Raw genomic sequence first — 18,622 nt, forward strand, 5'->3', positions numbered from 1 at the left:
GTAGCGCTCATAGTAATTTATACCAACATTTTAAATACTTTCAGAAAATTAAAGTTTGTAACGGTTGCTAATTTTAATGAAATCTTTAAGATTTAATAAAAGAATAATTAAGTGCTTACCCTAAGTGTTAAAAGAATAATGACGCATGCGCCTCCTAGGACTAAGTCCCATAACTTCGTCTCTCCTATGTGTTTAAAAATATTGTACCACGTGTCAACGAAGTTTTCTGACTTGAATGAGATTCCCAGAATTCCTTTCAGCTGTGAGCTGGCTATGATGAGGGCTGCAGCGGATGTGAACCCTGAGACTACTGGAACCGAGACAAACTCCACCAAGAATCCTGTCACAAGAGATGATCAAAATTAAAACACAATCATTATAAAATATAATATATATATAACACATGTAGTTTATATAATATGGAATCAGGGTGTGAAATCATAAGAACATTGTGTTTTTCTTTAATAAGTCTTCTCGACTTCAGAGGGAATCTAAAGCTCTAGGCCAAGAATACATTTATCGCCTACATACTACAGCTATATTTTCCAAATTGGGGGGGGGGGGAGGAAATATTAGAACTTGAGGGATTTCTATTCGATTAGGCTTTGGAACATATAGTTTTACTGTGTACATTTACTTTATCCATGTACGTTAGTTTTTTTTGGCTGCGTGTTAAGTAGTCAAAGAAATCTTTGCATCTATTCAAAATGCTATCTGTGTCAGTGGGAATTATTCCATCGGCTTTCTTCAATTTAATATATAAGCATAAGGTTGATAGATTTTCTTAAATTCGTTGATGCTCATATACATGTCTCGAATGTTTTTGAATTTACTATTATCTTTATGTTCATCAATTTTAACTTTCAAAAATAATATTTCTTTGTTCTAAAAGTTTTGGAACTTTTCCGCTTGATGTCACGAAATTTTGTGCACTTATATATCTTTTGGATTTGGTATCCTGTGTCTTCTCTTCTCTGCTAATTTAGTAAAATCCTGGTGGAACCATGGTTTCCTTAACAGCGCAGGATGTGCTAGGCATGTGTTATTTAGATATCCCAGCTACTTTTTAGGTACCCCGACACTTGACACATGTGATATCCATGTGTTAAGTATGTACTTCAACTACCTACAGTTTTAGGTACTTGTTACACCTAATTGATATTTGCAACTATGTACCACAAATATAGCATTTATATACCTGTCTCAGTTTGGCACTCTAACAGTCATTTGTTTTTATGTCGTCACTTGGGACATATACCTGTCATGTTCTAGGTACGTCCTCTAGGTACCATACTGTTTTAGTTACTCCAATAACACAAGATGTGCTAGGCATGCTACATTTTGTTGTTCTAAATTCATCTCCCACATTTGATGCATTTGTTGCTTCTTTTTCTAAGCGATTGTGTATTCAAAGCAACAAACGCATCAACTTTATTAGATGGCAACTGTCGCCGATCATTTGAAATTGAATGTGGAAGAACCATGATATAAAGTAAATAGACACTCGTCATTTTGTTATAAAATTACATGGCGAGTAGATTTTATCGCATTCCAAACGGTTATCATCGAATATACGCGATTAAAGGAGCACTCTGATTAACCAAATTCAAAAGACCTCAACAATTTATCCCTCTACTGCCTCTACATTGTCTTTATTGCCTCCATCGCCAAGTCGGTAGAGCACGCGGCTAGTAATCCACTGGTTGGTGGTTCGCGCCCACCATGGAGTACATTTTTTTTACTTTTTAAAAGTGTTTTTTAGACTCACCTTAATGTAAACACATTATGCATATAGGCGATGTAACATATTTTGGGGGAATAATTTTGTGGTTCATTGACGCTTACGGTATGGAAAAGACCCAGAACATACTAGGCACGTTCCCCCAGGTACATATCAGGCATGTTCCTAAGGGCGGACATAGACTGTGACTATCATTTGCCATCCATGTGATTTCTTTGTCAGAAGTATATAAGGCACATACTGGACACATTCCCATGTACCTGAGGGAACATGATAGGCATATGCCTGCTATGTAATTGTGCTGTTAGGATTGCTCCTATGTATTTTCGTACCCCAATCTCTCTTTGGCTGAAATGTTAATGCTATCTCTAATTTCAACCCAATTATCCTCAAAACTATTATCTCGAACCTTCTAAAACTGACAATCTATTCGGCACGGTATTCCCCTCTCGTTTGATCCTCTTTCTAATTTCTTAAATTTATCCTCTCCGTTTTTAGAAGTTGAATATTTCCTTTATTTAACGATAATCTCTCTCTTATTATTGCTGTTATTAGCTAGTGGTCAATGTCAGAGTCAACTCCTCTAAACGACTGAATATCAATAATGCTAGATTATCTTCTTCTACAGTGTGTCCGTAAAGTCGCGCAACCCAAAGTTTGATTGCGTATATCTTTTGATCTAAGAATGATAAAGACCTGAGACTTAAAACAAATGTAAGCATGTTCTATGTAGATATTTTCGAGATCATGATCAATGCTGGACCTTGTAACATTTTTGTGTAGTAACGAAAGAAATTAGCATAAGTGTAAAATAAAAAAAAAAAAATAATAAAAATGTGCAAAATGAAGAAAATCAACATTCAGTTGCACAAAACTGATTTTCTGCGGGTAAATTCCTGTGTATATGTATAGTATGCCTCAACATTTATCCATTGATGCGAAAATGTGACAATATTGATGCAGTGTTGCTATATAAAAAGACTATTTAATGCAAGTCCGTGAAATTGGTGTTTTTTTTGGGGGGGGGGAGAAACTGCATCACTGTTGTAAAATTACTGCAACAGGTGTGTTTTAGGTTAATTAATGATAAGCAATGAGAATTTGCACAACATTGATAAAATTAACTTTTAATCAGAAAATTGAATAAATTTGCGATATTGCGGGTTCCGCGACTTTATGGACATACTGTATCTACTAAAACGTGAGAACTTATTCTTGGATCACTAAATTCAAATCAAGAAACCATTATACCCATGTATTATACAGGGGTGCCCACAAAGGGGTGCTATGACGCAAAGTGCGTCATTGAAATATTTGGGGGGGGTTAAAAATCTATATAAATATGTTTGAGGGGATGCAAAAATTAATCGAAAAGTTTTTTTTTCATGGAAGAACACCTACGGATAGACAATTGAGGGGGGGTGCGTCATGGACATGAGGGGGGGCACCACTGTATTATAATTTTGTTCTACAATTATCGATATTGATTTGAACCACTTCCGATTTCAGTTGAATGGTAAGAATGGAGAATGGATCCACTCTTGATATGCTGGTACATCGATAACTCAGTGGTAGAGCGTTCTCCTCTGATGCATGGAGTCCTGGGTTCGATCCCACCTCCGCCACGTGAACCTTGTGGTGGACAAAAACCGTGAGCGTAGGTTTTGTCGGGGTTCTCCCGTTTCCTCCCACTTTCTTCATTCCACCATTTCATTCATTTCTCATCATCATCGTCTCTTTTAGCCCACCCAGCATATATAATTCAAAGATTTCATTTCATTTTCTTGACATTCTGAATGCTTTCTTTTAAAAAAGAATAGTTTCTCGCTATATTTTCCAGTTTCCTCTCATAGTTGTCGACAAATAGACAGACGGTCGGACGGACATAGCCGTTCTATAAGAAAGTTAAGCACAGTATTTTAATTTGTAAGACTAAAACCTGGTGTTACACTATCAAGGGAGAAGCTATTACAAATAAACTGATGATGACGTGGCGTTCCTTTAATCAAACTAAAACACTACACTTTTGAGTTTAAAGATGAGTTTGCATCATCTTGTACACTTTGGTGGAAATGAAATGTTTTGTTGTGGAAGGTGTTAGTTGGAATTTCTTTTGACGCCATCTTACGTAAGTATAATTTTCTCAGTGATGCTCATTGTAGTCCTCAAGGTTAATTTTCCGAGAAGAAACAATAAAAGTTACTTTCTTCTTCTTCTTCTTCCTACCTTCTTTGGCAGCTCTTTTAATGATTTCCTTCTTTTCTTTCTATGCTACTCTTCTTCTTCTTCCTTTTTAAAATACATAATCTCATTTTTAGGCCGTGTCCAAAAGTGCATAGTGCACACTTCGAGGATGCACACTCGAAGTCTACAAATCGAGTGCACACTAAATAGTGTACACTTCGTAAAATTAGCTTTTGATCAGCACTTGCTTACAGCGCCTCGTTGTGGTGGAATATGGAACATTGATGATAAAAGAAGGGAGAATTTCGCGTACTAGAAAAAATTAGCATGCTTTTTTTTCTTTAGATGAATGACTTTCCAGTTATATTAAAGATAAATAAACCGTACAGATTGACTATATGGGGTAACCATAAAATGATTTAAGAGTTTTTTTCATGTATGCCAACAACTTCAGCTTTGCCGTGCCTGCAAATATTTGTCATTTTGGGTATTTCACGCGCAGATTAACAAGAGCGGAGCATAAATGCAATACATATATAATATATGTGTGCGTTGTCTTATGTGCACAATAAACTCGTAACAACATAAAAAACACTAAACTATTGGCGATATTCTACTTTATTAGGCATGCTTGCGGAGGGAATATTTAATAATCTCCCGAAAGAAGAGTAGCACTGGTGATTAGGGCGCTGAAGACACTTTTGCGAATTAGTTTAGGAATTTTATTGCAACTGAAAGTAGGCAACGTGCAAGAGCGTTAGGACACCGAGGAGAGCGGTATTTACAATAATGTGGCACAAAACTACTTTGGGAGAGGGTTGATACTGATTATAATTGCTTCCTGTACGGTAGATTTCACAACAATGACAGTATAATTGTTGTAGTTCTACTGTATTCTTTCAGTTCAGGCATACTGATTGAACTCTTTCTACCATATTGTGCTAATATTGAAGTTCCTTAGATGTTATTCTTTCACTGTGAATTTATTGATTTTACCTGGAAATCATCGAAATTGTGTCTCTGTATTCTTAATCTACAGCAAAAGTTAACACATAGAAGGATGACAAGGAAAGAAATGGTAAAGTTGAACAACATGAGGACCAAAATTACAGAAAAAAGCTATTATGTCGCTATGAAATACCAATTTATAAGGATAATGCATACTCAAGGCGAATAACCCTAATGAAAGTAGTATGGTAAAAATAACAACAACAAAAAGTGAGATTACTATCTTATAAGCCTGCTTGAATGGAGTTCTGTATATTGTATACACTTCAACATTTACGTGCATTTTACTACGCTTTCGGCGCCCTACATCTCTCTTGAAATATACTCTCCTACATGCTTCCCACTGCGAAAATGGTTATTCAGTAACGAAACAAATCCTCTCGTCCAAATATAAACGTAAAATAAACTACTAAAAATATAATAAGTATTTTATGAAAATTAAGAGACGGTTTTATGAAAAAATACAGTATGTAATGTAATGGCTCTCATTGTTCAACTATACGGAAGAAATTATTGTTCATAATCTTTTAATACTGGGTACAGTAATGGGATTATATGAATTAAGAGGAAGGCGAGTCTTTACTTTGGACATTTCTTTCAATGAATCGTTCAATGAACCGATTCGTAACGAAGACGGAAAAGAAAGTGCTCTGCGGGGTTCCAACCAGCCATCACTCGCTAACACTCGCTCGTCAATATTATGTGAAGTAAATATTATACTTTGGTACAAAAAGGAACCAACCTACCTACTACCTTATATACAGTATATGGGTGAAGAGGCAAGTTGTTAAAACCGGAACCAAGAGATCAAATCGCTAAATCGAAGAATAAAAAAAATGAAATGGCCATAGTAAAGACTTACCAGGAGTAATTTGTGAAATCTTTGATAAATGTGGAGAAAGGAATTTTTGATCTGTATTTCACTTTTCGGTACCTGTCAAAAATACACAATGTATGGTAATTGGGATATTACAGTCTCTCTCAAGTGCAAGGAAATATGGTATCGTTGAAAGGAATTCGTTTAGAATCAAAACTATAAAATTAGGCTTATGTGTCTATGAATTAACCTTTGCGGCTGCGGCTGTAGCTGTAGCTATAGAGAAATGAATAATCTATGTATACTATGCTAGAACTTAATATATTCATACACCATTAAAATTTGTCATTTACGTGCAAATAGCCGCATTACCGATAGTGCAACTATTTCAATTAAGCTACATAAACCATGTAATACTTAAGCACAAATGTCTTTATAGCATTAATAAAGAAATTATTTGTTTGTTTTCCCTATACTATTTTAAATTTTATTGCATACTCAAAGAACATAACGTAAATACATTTGTTATTTGCGTAATATTTTTATATTCGACTTGTAAAATCACTAACTTGTATGTTTATCAAGTAAATTATTATAAAATCAGTCCACAAATATATTTACTTAAACAAAAATATTAAGAATATGCCTATTAAAATTTTATTAGGTCATTCTACGAGAAATCGCCATATTAAGCACACAAGTATACTAACGTAGTGTACATCCTCGCACACTACGCACTATGCACTCGCACACTTGTGAACTTGGACCTTTTGACGCACACTAGGTGACGTCACTTCCGGAAATAAGCGTACTTCAAATGTGCACTTGTATCTTTTGGACACGGCCTTAGTTTGGAAAATCCACTCCACTTGATAATCTTAGAAAGCAACATGACTTCGTGATTTGTCAATCTGAAGATTGGCTATTATGCTGTACTTACAATTGATGTATCTATGTTTGTGCACTGCTCCTATCTGAATCAGACCAAGTTGAGTTTTGTTCCATACTGTTCGGTAACTCTTCAAACTACAGATATCTAATATTGAAACAGAAAATGAAAAGCTATCACCGCCAAATTATTATTATTATTATTATTATTATTATTATTATTATTATTATTATTATTATTATTATTATTATTATTATTATTATTATTATTATTATTATTATTAAGAATTCTGCCTTTTGGCAGGGCCTGGGACGAATAAGATTTTTTTTCTTTTCTCCTTTATTTTTAGTTTGGGTCTGAAAAATGTTTCTTCCACGTTTCTCGATCTTCAGCTTCCTCTTTTAACTCCCAATATTTTCTTCTTTTTTTCAAATCATCGATCCCTTGTGTTTCTTCTTTTTCCTATTCCTCGCTTTCCTTCTATCGCTGTATGAGAAAGACAATTTCTTTGCAAGATGTGTCCAATTCAATTGACCTTTCTACTAAAGATGGTGGCTAGAAGCGTCCTCTTCTCTCCTATCCGTTTTAAAACATATTTGAAAATGAAATCTTTAAGTTTTTTGTCCCACGCTTATGCCGGTTAGGCTAATGGAGACGGTGATGATGAGTAATGAATGAAATGGTGGAATGAAGAAAGAGGGAGGAAACGGGAGAACCCCGAGAAAACCCACGCACACGGTGTTTGTCCACCACAAAGTTCACTTGGCGGGGCTGGGATCGAACCCGGGACCCCAAGCACCAGAGGTGAACACTCTACCACTGAGCCACCGCGGCCCTTAAAACATATTTGTTTGTCACTCTCTCTGCCCATTTTATCTTCCTCCAACATCACGTTTCGAAGTTCCCTAAGTATTTCTTCTCTAACTTCCGAAATGTCCAAGTCTCTGAACCATATAGTCCAATACTTCATATATAGCACTTGACCAATATCTACCGTAGTCCAATATTAAGGCTCCTAGTTAAGAGTGACCTTTTCTTTTTTCTTCTTCTTCTTCTTTTTTTTTTTTTTTTTTTTTTTGCTTACGGCAAGTCTCGACCTTATCTCTTTGGTGTAGTACGCGTCTTTCGTCAAAATACTTCTCAGATATTTGAAATGATCGAAATCTTCAAGTACTCTTTGTTCTACTCTGATCCGCAAGAGTGCAATCAGATTTCAGTACAGGGACAAAATGATTCTTTGTAAGCAATGACTTAGTGTAGACCATGAGACGAGACGAGATTAGGTGTTCTCATCTCAAAAAGTTTGTAGAAGTCTCGTCTGGATTTTCGAAGAATTCTGTGCGATCGGTCCTGGGTTCGATTCCCGGTGGGGACACTCGGTTGAAAAAGTATACAGGTTTATTTAGGCCAGTCATCCTGAGTGAGATTTTCCTGGGTTTTTCCCATTTACTCCAGGCAAATGCCGGGATAGTATTTAATATATAGACCCCAGGCAACTTCCTTCCTTCCCTTTCCTCGGATAGTGTGAGTCCCGAGGAACGTAATCCCTAATACGTGACATGCTAACATGCCCTAGATGCATAAAGCCCAGAAATCTAATTCCTAATCCTAATCGAAGATTTTTTTCCTTGGCTCATTTTCCAAATTTCTGCCCTGATTTTTTTAAAAATTTTTATCTAAAAGTCATTAGAATCCTTTTACTTCACGAGAGGTCCACGAAATATATGTTATATTAAATCATAATACATTTAAATGATATTTATTATTGAAATATATTGTATAATGACCTGCGTATCTTTAAACATTGATAGAATGATCTTCATTGTGTTCCGAACAATCACGTTATGAATTTATAGTTATACTACGAACTTACACTAGAAATAATTATACTACGAATTATATAGTACTAAAGCACTGTTTGCGATCTAAGACTTGGATGAACCAGTATTGACGAAGACTCGAGTAACTTCTTGTCCCATCCAAGGCCGTGTCGTGGGAAGAGAAGGCGAGCGTGGCGACGGCCCCGGACGCCGAAGTAAGGGGGGCGAAAAATTCGGGAGAAAAAAGGAAAAAAGATACGAAAAATTGTTTGGAATATATGTATGGTGGCGCCGTCGTATACCTTCGCCCCGGGCGCTGATTTTCCACGGCACGGCCCTGGTCCCATCTCGAAAACGAGACGAGAATTGTTAAGTTTTTCGTCTTTAGTTTCGAAAGGTACTTTTTAGCTCGTGGGCAACACTAATGACACGCTTGCTTTCTGTATGTGAGGTTTTAGGTTCGATTCCCAGTGGAATTTGGGATGTAAACTTGAGTAGTGATCCGAACTCCAATTTAAAACTTTGTACTCCGTGTCATTTAAACTTGATGTTGAGAAGGAAACGTAACCCCAATCAATAAACCAAATAACCAATAGAGGAATAAGAGAGGACCCTAGTAAGACGTCCTACTTTTTGGCGCGCCCTACTTATCCCAATGATCGACGTTCTTGCAAAAAGCAAAGTTGAAGGATACGTTGATTCATGTAATTTAAAGTGAATGGTGGCCAACCAACAATTTTCCATCATTTAGCCAACAGTTTCGATCTTGCAATTTTGTTTATTACAATTAATACTGCAAGAATTGACAGCGGAGAAAATAATTCAAAGTATGTTTATGGGCAATGATACGAGCAGAGCGTTCTGTAAATAATTTTAAAATGTAAATTAAGGTAAAAGTGTTTGATTTGAGAATGTCAGAAAGAAAATGACATGAAATACCGTATTTAAGTTTTACGTCTCACGTTTATGCCGGCTAGGCTAAAGGAGACGATGATGATGAGAAATGAAATGGTGGAATGAAGAAAGTGGGAGCACCCCGAGGAAACCTACGTAGACGGTGTGTGTCCACCACAAAATTTACTTGGCGCGAATTGGGATCGAACCAGGGACCCCATGCACCAGAAGTGAACGCTGTACCACTGAGCCACCACGGCCCCTAATGTCAGAAAGAATATTACACACAGATATTACATGCTCGCTTTATTGTTACATTCTGTCAGTTATAAACTTATTTATGATTTTAGAAACCTGTAACCATTTGTAGGTACGTTCTATGTTATTTAGCTACTTCCTGTTGGCAACACTGGTAGTATACACGTTATTAGAAGATGGCGAGACAAGATTAAATGAGCCGCTCGGGAGAAACATAATGATACAGGTAAGTCACATTTTCTAACTTTCGAAATGAAATGAAATCCTCGAGTTTAACGTCCCACGTTATACCCTCTAGGCTAAGGAAGATTATGTTTAAGGTAAGTGAATGATGATGAAATTATTGGTGGAATGAGAAAGTGGGAGTACTCCGGGAAAACCCACGGACACGATGTTGACCACCACAAACTTACCAGGAGAGAGACCAAACCAGGAACTCCACCTACCAAACGTAAGCGCTCTACCACTGAGCCACTTTGTCTTCCATTTTTCACTTAATTTCGAGTACACTCGGAAAGAAGATCGAGAATTCCCATTCAATGCAATGCAACACGCCATATACAGATATATTTTCAAAATAAAACTACCTACATACTCTTCTGTAGTTCGATCACAATCCATTCCACCTATTACTCAATTTCACTGCAAATGGCACTTACCATTAATGTTTGCCTGAGCCACTCAAACATGGATTGACTTCACGGCATAAATTCGTGCTTGCTTAACTATATTTTGTACACTATAATTAATTAATTCGAGCTCATTAGAATCTAATATTCTGCATTAGCCATGATAGTGAGAGATAAATTGAAATAATAATAATTTTAAAAAAATCAGTCTACTTACCGAGTTGTAAAATTCCACATAGAAGCTCCACACATCCTGCCAGGAAACACAACAGCACGGCATGATCTGCATTTTTGTCATGAGTATAGTTGAACGTAAGAAGTGACATAAGTGCTGTGGGACCAATGTTTACCTCTTTGCATGTTCCAAATATAATGTAAACAAAGCTACCAGCGAATGCAGAGTACAAACCGTACTGGAAGAGAGAAGAGCATGAACTAAGCTGCTACCGTCATAGTTATTTGAATCTTCTAATAACATAGTTTTGTAGACATAAAGTATACATCACCTTTATAATTAGTTATCTTAAATTCTTAACGTTATTTAAAAAAGAAAGACAAGCTTCTAAAAGTTTACGGTTGCCTAATAGTAACAGGACTGGCTGGTGCATGATGCCAAGAGGTATCGCTAGCTTGTAGGCAATTTGTAGACAAACTGAAGGCTTGGTTGAAAACAACTAGTCCTTACTATAAAAACAAGATGCACCAGTTAAGCTCCTGTTAAACTCCTAATACCAGGTGCTACTCAAAATATCCGAGAATGTAATTGTAAAAATCAGAAAACTATACTTACATCCTAATATACTCCGTCACCTTCAAAGTAACACCCTCTGGCCTGTATGCTAAGATCCTAGCGTTATTCCCACTTTTGGAAGCACTCCTTGAAGTCCACAGGGTGAAGGGTGTTCAGGACCCGTTGCGATTACATTTGGATCTCTTCAATAGAGTGAAAACGTCGCCCTTTCAATGCGAGTTTCCCCTTCGGAAACAGGTAGAAGTAGCATGGGGCTAGGTCAGGGGAGTAGGGAGGGTGAGGATCGTTGAAATGGTGTTTTTGGGCAGGAATTTCCTCACAAGGAGCCAAGTGTGCGCGGACGCATTGTTATGGTGCAGCAACCAGTCTTCCGTTTGCCACAGCTCTAGCCGTTTACTCCGAAAATCTTCCCTCAATCTCTTCAAAACCATCCAGTAAAACTTCCCATTGACATTCTGACCAGGTGTAACAAATTCGTTATGCACAATTCCTCGAATATCGAAAATAAAAATGATCAACATCAGCTTGTTCCTGCGAACCTGTCGAGGTTTTTTCGGCCTTGGAAAGGATGGTGCCTTCTATTGTAATGATTGCTGCTTCGTTTCCGGGTCATAACCATAGATCCAAGATTCATCACCTGTAATGACTCTGGTAAGAAGTTTGGATACTCTCGAACCTTTTGTTGCAGCTCAGTGCACAGCCGAATCCTAAGGTTCTTTGGTCGATGTTACCAAACTTCGCTGCACTTCGTCTCACGTTCAGTTCATCGGTAGAATTCGTTGACATGTATCGTACTACAGTCGAATTCTGTTACAAACATCGTGAATTCTATCCCTTCTTTTTCCACGAATCACATCATGTAATTTCATGATCATTTCCGGTGTTGTGCATGTTGACGGTCGACGAGAATGTTTATCATCTTCCACAGATTCGTGGTCTTCTTTGAAACACTTGAACTACTCAAAGGTTCGTGTTTGACTCAGTGCACTCTCACCAAATGCCTCTTTCAGCACGCGGTAGGTTTTGGCTGCGTTTTTTTTTTTTTTTTTTTTAACTTGACACAGAACTTGATGCAAATCCGTTGCTTTTTAACGAGAGCCATTTGACAAATCGCAAGCATTGAAATACATCCTGACACACACAACTACAAGTCACAACAAGTGTGACCACCCACCAAAACTATTTCGTACTAACCTATGCAGAAAGAAAAGCACTAGATATGGGGGAAAAAGTACTAAAATTTTGTCTGCTCCCGTTTCACACTATTTAGGACATTTTACTATATCAATATCTTACTAGAAGGTTTCCGGCAGCTTTCCCCTCCTGTGGGCGAAGAAGTCACCCCCACGTTCTTAAAAGAACCCCCAACTTTAAATTCTTTAAAGTCAAAGTTCGATAGATGGTATCTGCCGTGCCGTTTCTTCGTATTGTTGTGCTGACATCTACTATTTCAAGATTGTAGATAGTTTACATAGTTCATTTCTCCCTCCCCTCTACCAATTGCACCAAAAGCATTTACCGCGATTCATAAAGAAACACTAAGTCTCATCCCGTTTCACGAGCCCTATGAATTATCAAGCGAGGCACAACTAACCAATGCCAGAATTCCTTCTCGTTGGAGGAGACGACCGGATGGTACCTATGTCCTACTTCCGCTCTTGTAAATACACTGTTTAAAAGAAAGGCAGAAAAAGTTACCAGGAACACTGAAATTTTCGTGCATTGCCAAATTTTCGTGAGATTCTTTTTTCTCTGCCAAATGTATTTATGTGAAAAGAAGAGGAGAGAAAAGTACTAGATTTGTTGGTGAACGTACTAGAACACTAAAATATTATAAAAGATACTAGATCTAGTACGAAAGTACTAGCGGTGGTCACGCTGCTCACAACTGAATGCGCCAAAGATGACGCAACTTCATGGTTCAGTAGCTAATACATGACGACCCCTTCAGAGAAGTAATACTCCCAGAAGTAGGAACTAAATACACGGTTCTGATTGGTTGGCTTTATCTATTTCTCGCCACGTAGCATACATATAGCAAAAAGCAAACAGCAGATGCTGTCGCCCTCGTACCCGAGCGTCTAGTCAGCAGGCTAGTAATGAAAGTCGCTTTTGGCGTGGGTTCAAACCCGGACAAAGGAAAGTTTTTTTTAATTTTCATAACCCTTTTATCATTAAAATAAGATGAAAATAATTTACTTACGTTATGAATCATAGCTGAGCGAGCAGCAGCGAGCGAAGCGGTCAGAAACCCCATAGAGTTCGTTTTGTTCTACCCTAACACCCTTGATAATACGTCAGTTGGCTAGGGTAGTGCGCGAAAAAATACTTCCGGGAGTACTACTTCCCCAAAAGAGTCGTATTGCATGTACCTGTAGACATCTAACGGTAGAATATCGTACTGCTATTGTTTTGCCCTGTAAAAAATTTCTCGGACATCTTGGGTAGCACCTCGTAGTTCATAATCAGTCTAATAGTTGACACTACTAGTCCTTATTATAAATACAAGATGCCTCAATCTATCTATTAAACTCCTAATAGGTGATAAATAGGCTAATCGTTGGCACTACTAGTCCTTATTATAAAAATAAGATGCCTCAGTTTATCTGTTAAACTACTAATAGTTCATAATCAGGCTAATCGTTGGCACTACTAGTTCTTATTATAAATACAAGATGCCCCAGTTTATCTGTTAAACTCTTAATAGGTCGTGATCAGACTAATAGTTGGCACTACTAGTCCTTATTATAAAAATAAGATGCCTCAGTTTATCTGTTAAACTACTAATAGGCTACAATCAGGCTAATCATTGGTATTACCAGTTCTTATTATAAATACAAGATGCCTCAGTTACCTGTTAAAATTCTAATAGGTCATAATCAGGCTAATAGTTGGCACTACTAGTCCTTATTATAAATACAAGATGCCCCAGTTTACCTGTTAAAATTCTAATAGGTCGTGATCAGGCTAATAGTTGGCACTACTAGTCCTTATTATAAATACAAGGTGCCTCAGTTTATCTGTTAAACTACTAATAATTCATAATCAGGCTAATCGTTGGCACTACTAGTTCTTATTATAAATACAAGATGCTTCAGTTTACCTGTTAAACTCTTAATAGGTCATGATCAGACTAATAGTTGGCACTACTAGTCCTTATTATAAATACAAGATGCCCCAGTTTACCTGTTAAACTCCTAATACGTCGTGATCAGGCTAATAGTTGGCACTACTAGTGCTTAATATAAATACAAGATGCCTCAGTTTATCTGTTAAACTACTAACAGGTTACAATCAGGCTAATCATTGGCATTACTAGTTCTTATTATAAATACAAGATGCCTCAGTTTACCTGTTAAAATTCTAATAGGTCATGATCAGGCTAATCAATGGCATTACTAGTTCTTATTATAAATACAAGATGCATCAGTTTATCTGTTAAGCTACTAATAGTTCATAATCAGGCTAATAGTTGGCGCTAGCTGGACTGTCTCCCACATTAAGCCAAGAGATGTTGCTAGAGCGGATTCATTTTGGTGATGTGTTGGGAACGGGGGATATAAAGTAGACTACACAAACGGTAATCTTTCGCGCTTCAGGTAGCTGGTAACACAACATTTTACCTCCCATAAAATGAGTGGTTGGTAAGCTACTGAAACCGGGCATGAAATATGGCATCAGAAATGCACTTCCAAAATCAATTATCAAGACATATTTGGTCGTATTCAGAGTCGTTCTGACACATTCCTAGCATTATACTAAAAAGTTCCACTAACATATATTATAAGAACCTTAGTATGACGGTAATGATATGTGAGAGTGCAGTGATGAAAATTTTCCGATTCATAAAAACATACTCCACTTATTCCTACATAGTTGTTTAGCCGTGATGTGAGGTTGTAATTTTACTTCTATATTTTTCCGGAAAATTTTCCGTTCTTAACAAATATCAGTGATCAAGTAACAATTCCTCAATATTCATAAAATTGAATGAAATCATGTATAGAAATGTTAAAAATTGAAAGATCGTTTAAAGAATCTGAAAATTTACGTGGCTCAGACAATTTTCAGTACTATGTAGGAACAAGTTAAACAATTTTTCATGAATCGAAATATTTTCTGTCTTGTATGGAAAAATTGAAGAACTTTTTATGAGTTGGAAAATTTTCATCATTTTGAAGTAATAAGTAAAACAACTTTTTGTGAATCAGAAAGTTTTATTGCTCTGTAGAAACAAATGAAAGGAATTTTCATGAATAGAAAAATTTTCATCACTATGTAGAAATAAGTGAAAAAACTTTCCATAATCCGGACAATTTTGGATATTATGTATAGTGTTTGGTGGAAGATTTTCCATTATATTTAACAGCACATTCAGCTATAAAATTCAATTCCTGTAAAGGAAAGTTAGACAGCAACAAATTACCATTTTCTAATTACCTTTCGGAAACCAGAAAATTTTCTAATATTTCAAGTTGGGAAGTAAAAATATATAGTGTTTCTCTTTCTCTCTCCCTCTCTCTCTCTCTCTCTCTCTCTCTCTCTGTGTGTGTGTGTGTGTGTGTATGTAAAGTGCAGGGAACATACATCGAGTTCGTAGAGAACAAATATCCCATTCCATATTTAAAATGTAACAAGAAATTGAAAAGAAACCTTTGTGAATTTATGAAATTCAGAAACAGAAAATTCCACTACTTTTTCACATGTAGGCCTGCCTATGTCATGAAACAACTACATAAAAGTTCCTTATGAAGGTCATTTTGTAACAGAAAATAATCTTTAGAAAATGATTTTATTCTGCTTAACACTCGTAAGACATGATTTCAATATTGGAATTTTGTATAATTAACATCTTAGAGCATATATTCGTATTGTAAAACTACCATTATTATGTATAAAAATGTATTAGAAATAATGACGATTCGATAGAACAAGTATATGTATATATATATAAGAAATATGTTTTTTATTTTGGAAATTAAAATGAAATTACTTGCTTTTAGAACGCAGCACTTATAGTGCTGCTTTTTATGTTTCTTTTATTATTTATTATTTAATTGAAAGAACAACTACACAAATCAGCTTCCTTATTAGTTATATGTCACTTTCTATTCTGAATGAATATATGAATAAATAAATGTTTATTTTCTGAAAATTGTCAGTATTTGCTTTCATGAGTTACTTAAACTCGAATTTTGGGTAGTCAAAAATTTACAGTAGGCACTTTGTATTATATCTAGTTATTTATAAATGTTGCAGTACATAAATCTATAAAAGTAGTAAAGCTATGAGAAAACCGTCTTATGCGTATTAAACTGACGAAATCTAATATTGTAAGATCAATGGTTGATTCTGAGGGAAGAACACATTGAAGTTTTTGAAACATTATTGAAATAAAAAATCGTTAGATTTTCGCTTCATGAAACTTTTTAAGACAATATTTATTACCAATAAATTTTACGGCTAAACAACGATGTAGGAATAAGTGGAGTATATTTTTATGAATCAGAAAATATTCATGACTTTTAATAAATTGAAATTTTAAATAATAGAATGGGATATTTGTACTCTACGAACTCATGTTCTCTGCTCTTTGCATACACACACACACACACACACACACACACACACACACACACACACAAAGAGAGAGAGAAAGAGAGGAGTGGAATTGAGTTGATTTTGAGTTTAACGTCCCTTTCAACAGCGCGACTATATAAGACGGGACCAACTGATTTACGTGGAATCCGAACTACATGAGCTTCCGCTGGGAATCGAAGCCAGGTCTTCCATGCCAAAGGCGCGTATGCTAACCGTTTAGCAACGAAGAAGCTCGCAGATGAAGAGAGAAAGAGAAACACTGTAAAATTTTACTTTCCAACTTGAAATATTAGAAAATTGTTCGTTTCACGAAAGCTAATAGGAAAATTATAATTTGTTGCTGACTAACTTTCCTCTACAGAAATTCAATTTTGCAGCTGAATGTGCAGTTAAATATAGTGGAAAATTTTTCACCTAACACCACTATACATAATATCCAAAATTGTCCGGCTTATGAAAAGTTTTTTCCACTTGTTTCTACATAGTGATGAAAATTATCCGATCTATGAAAATTCCTTTCACTTCTTTCTACAGACCAATAAAACTTTCTGATTCACAAAAAGTTGTTTTACTTTTTGCTTCAAAATGATAAAAAATTTCCGACTCATAAAAAGTTCTTCAATTTTTCCATATAAGACAGAAAATATTTCATGAAAAATTGTTTAACTTGTTCCTACATAGTACTGAAAATTGTCTGAGCCAAAAAAAATCAGATTCTTTAAACGACTTTTCACTTTTTAACATTTCTATACATGAATTCAATCAATTTTATGAATACTGGGGAATTGTTACTTGATTACTGATATTTTCTTAGAACGGAAAATTTTCCGGAAAAATATAGCGGAAAATTTTCCACCTCACATCACTATGAGAGTGACTCTGAATATGCCTTATTATCTCTAAAGCCCATTACATGTGTAACTTAGAGGAGCGTTTTTCTCTATAAAACCTCCAGACCTTCCTCAAGTCGTATATTGTCAAGCTCTTCATATTGTATTAAAAATAATTGTGAAAATGTGTACCATAGAGAAACAAGAATTTTATTAATGTATTGGTAAAATACATTATAGGGTAAGTACGGAGAATAAATAGATAACATAAGCTTTAATAGAGTAATTAATAAATGAATTATGTTTTTTTGTGTTGCTTTAAGTATCGTGAATAAGATTAACCTTTATTGCTTAATTTTTATTACTTTTTTGTAGTTACTTGGTGAGAACCTAGTACACCATTATTATTATTATTATTATTATTATTATTATTATTATTATTATTATTATTATTATTATTTTACATAGATAGCTTACGAATTTTGATGTATAATAGCATAGGCTATTGAGTAATGGAGGTGTTTTCTTTAGAGGTTTATGATGATTATAGCGTAGAATAATGTCTTTTGTAATGACTGCTATTTTCGATGTTACTTATATTAGGATTTTTGCTTAGGTTAAGCCTGATTTAGCTACAAAATGACGTTTGTACAGTATAATTTAATGTTTTTTTTCTTTTTAAATTATATAAACGAAATTTCATCAGAAAAAAATGTGTACGTGCACTTTATGGAATGAAGATTTACATTACATAAATATATGTATATTGTTAGCATATTAAGTAAATTTATTTATACTTACTAGTTACATAAAAATATAAATTTTGTAACAAATTTTCAGAGTTTTGTCTTTTCTAAAACAAAATTAAGATTTTTTAAAAAAACTCTTACTTAAATATGATTAAATACTGGGCCACAACAATACTTTTTATTCAATGGGAACAAACTAATGATATGAAATTATCACATTAATATTGATGATCTGCAAACAATTTTTAGATCCGAATAAAAGATATGCATTCGCCACTGACTAGCCTTTATGGCTAGAAACTGATTCACAACTTACTTCTTTCTTATTTTTCTCCTGTTATTTATCGTGTTTGTTCTAGACAAAAACTCTAGAAAATATAGTTTCTATCACTACAAACTAGTTCTAGTACTAGATTGTAGTTCTAATATCTTTCAACTAGTTTGTAGTTAC

General features: G+C 35.4%; 1 protein-coding gene across 2 annotated transcripts in view; it reads right to left on the minus strand.

Moving 5' to 3' along the window:
- The window catches only part of LOC145664959 (sodium-independent sulfate anion transporter-like), a 398,697-nt gene that overhangs the window by 72,382 nt on the left and 307,693 nt on the right, over window positions 1-18,622 (minus strand). For both annotated transcript variants that reach the window (XM_081732100.1, XM_081732101.1), the window contains exons 3-4: window positions 10,458-10,653; window positions 120-340 (exon numbers count right to left, since the gene is read on the minus strand). In XM_081732100.1, the coding sequence (XP_081588226.1) occupies window positions 120-340; window positions 10,458-10,653 (417 nt within the window). The remainder of the gene's footprint in view (window positions 1-119; window positions 341-10,457; window positions 10,654-18,622) is intronic.

The sequence above is a fragment of the Thermobia domestica genome, chromosome 11 (genome assembly GCF_964235325.1).
Source record: "Thermobia domestica chromosome 11, izTheDome1.hap1.1, whole genome shotgun sequence".
NCBI classification, from domain to species: Eukaryota; Metazoa; Arthropoda; class Insecta; order Zygentoma; family Lepismatidae; genus Thermobia; species Thermobia domestica.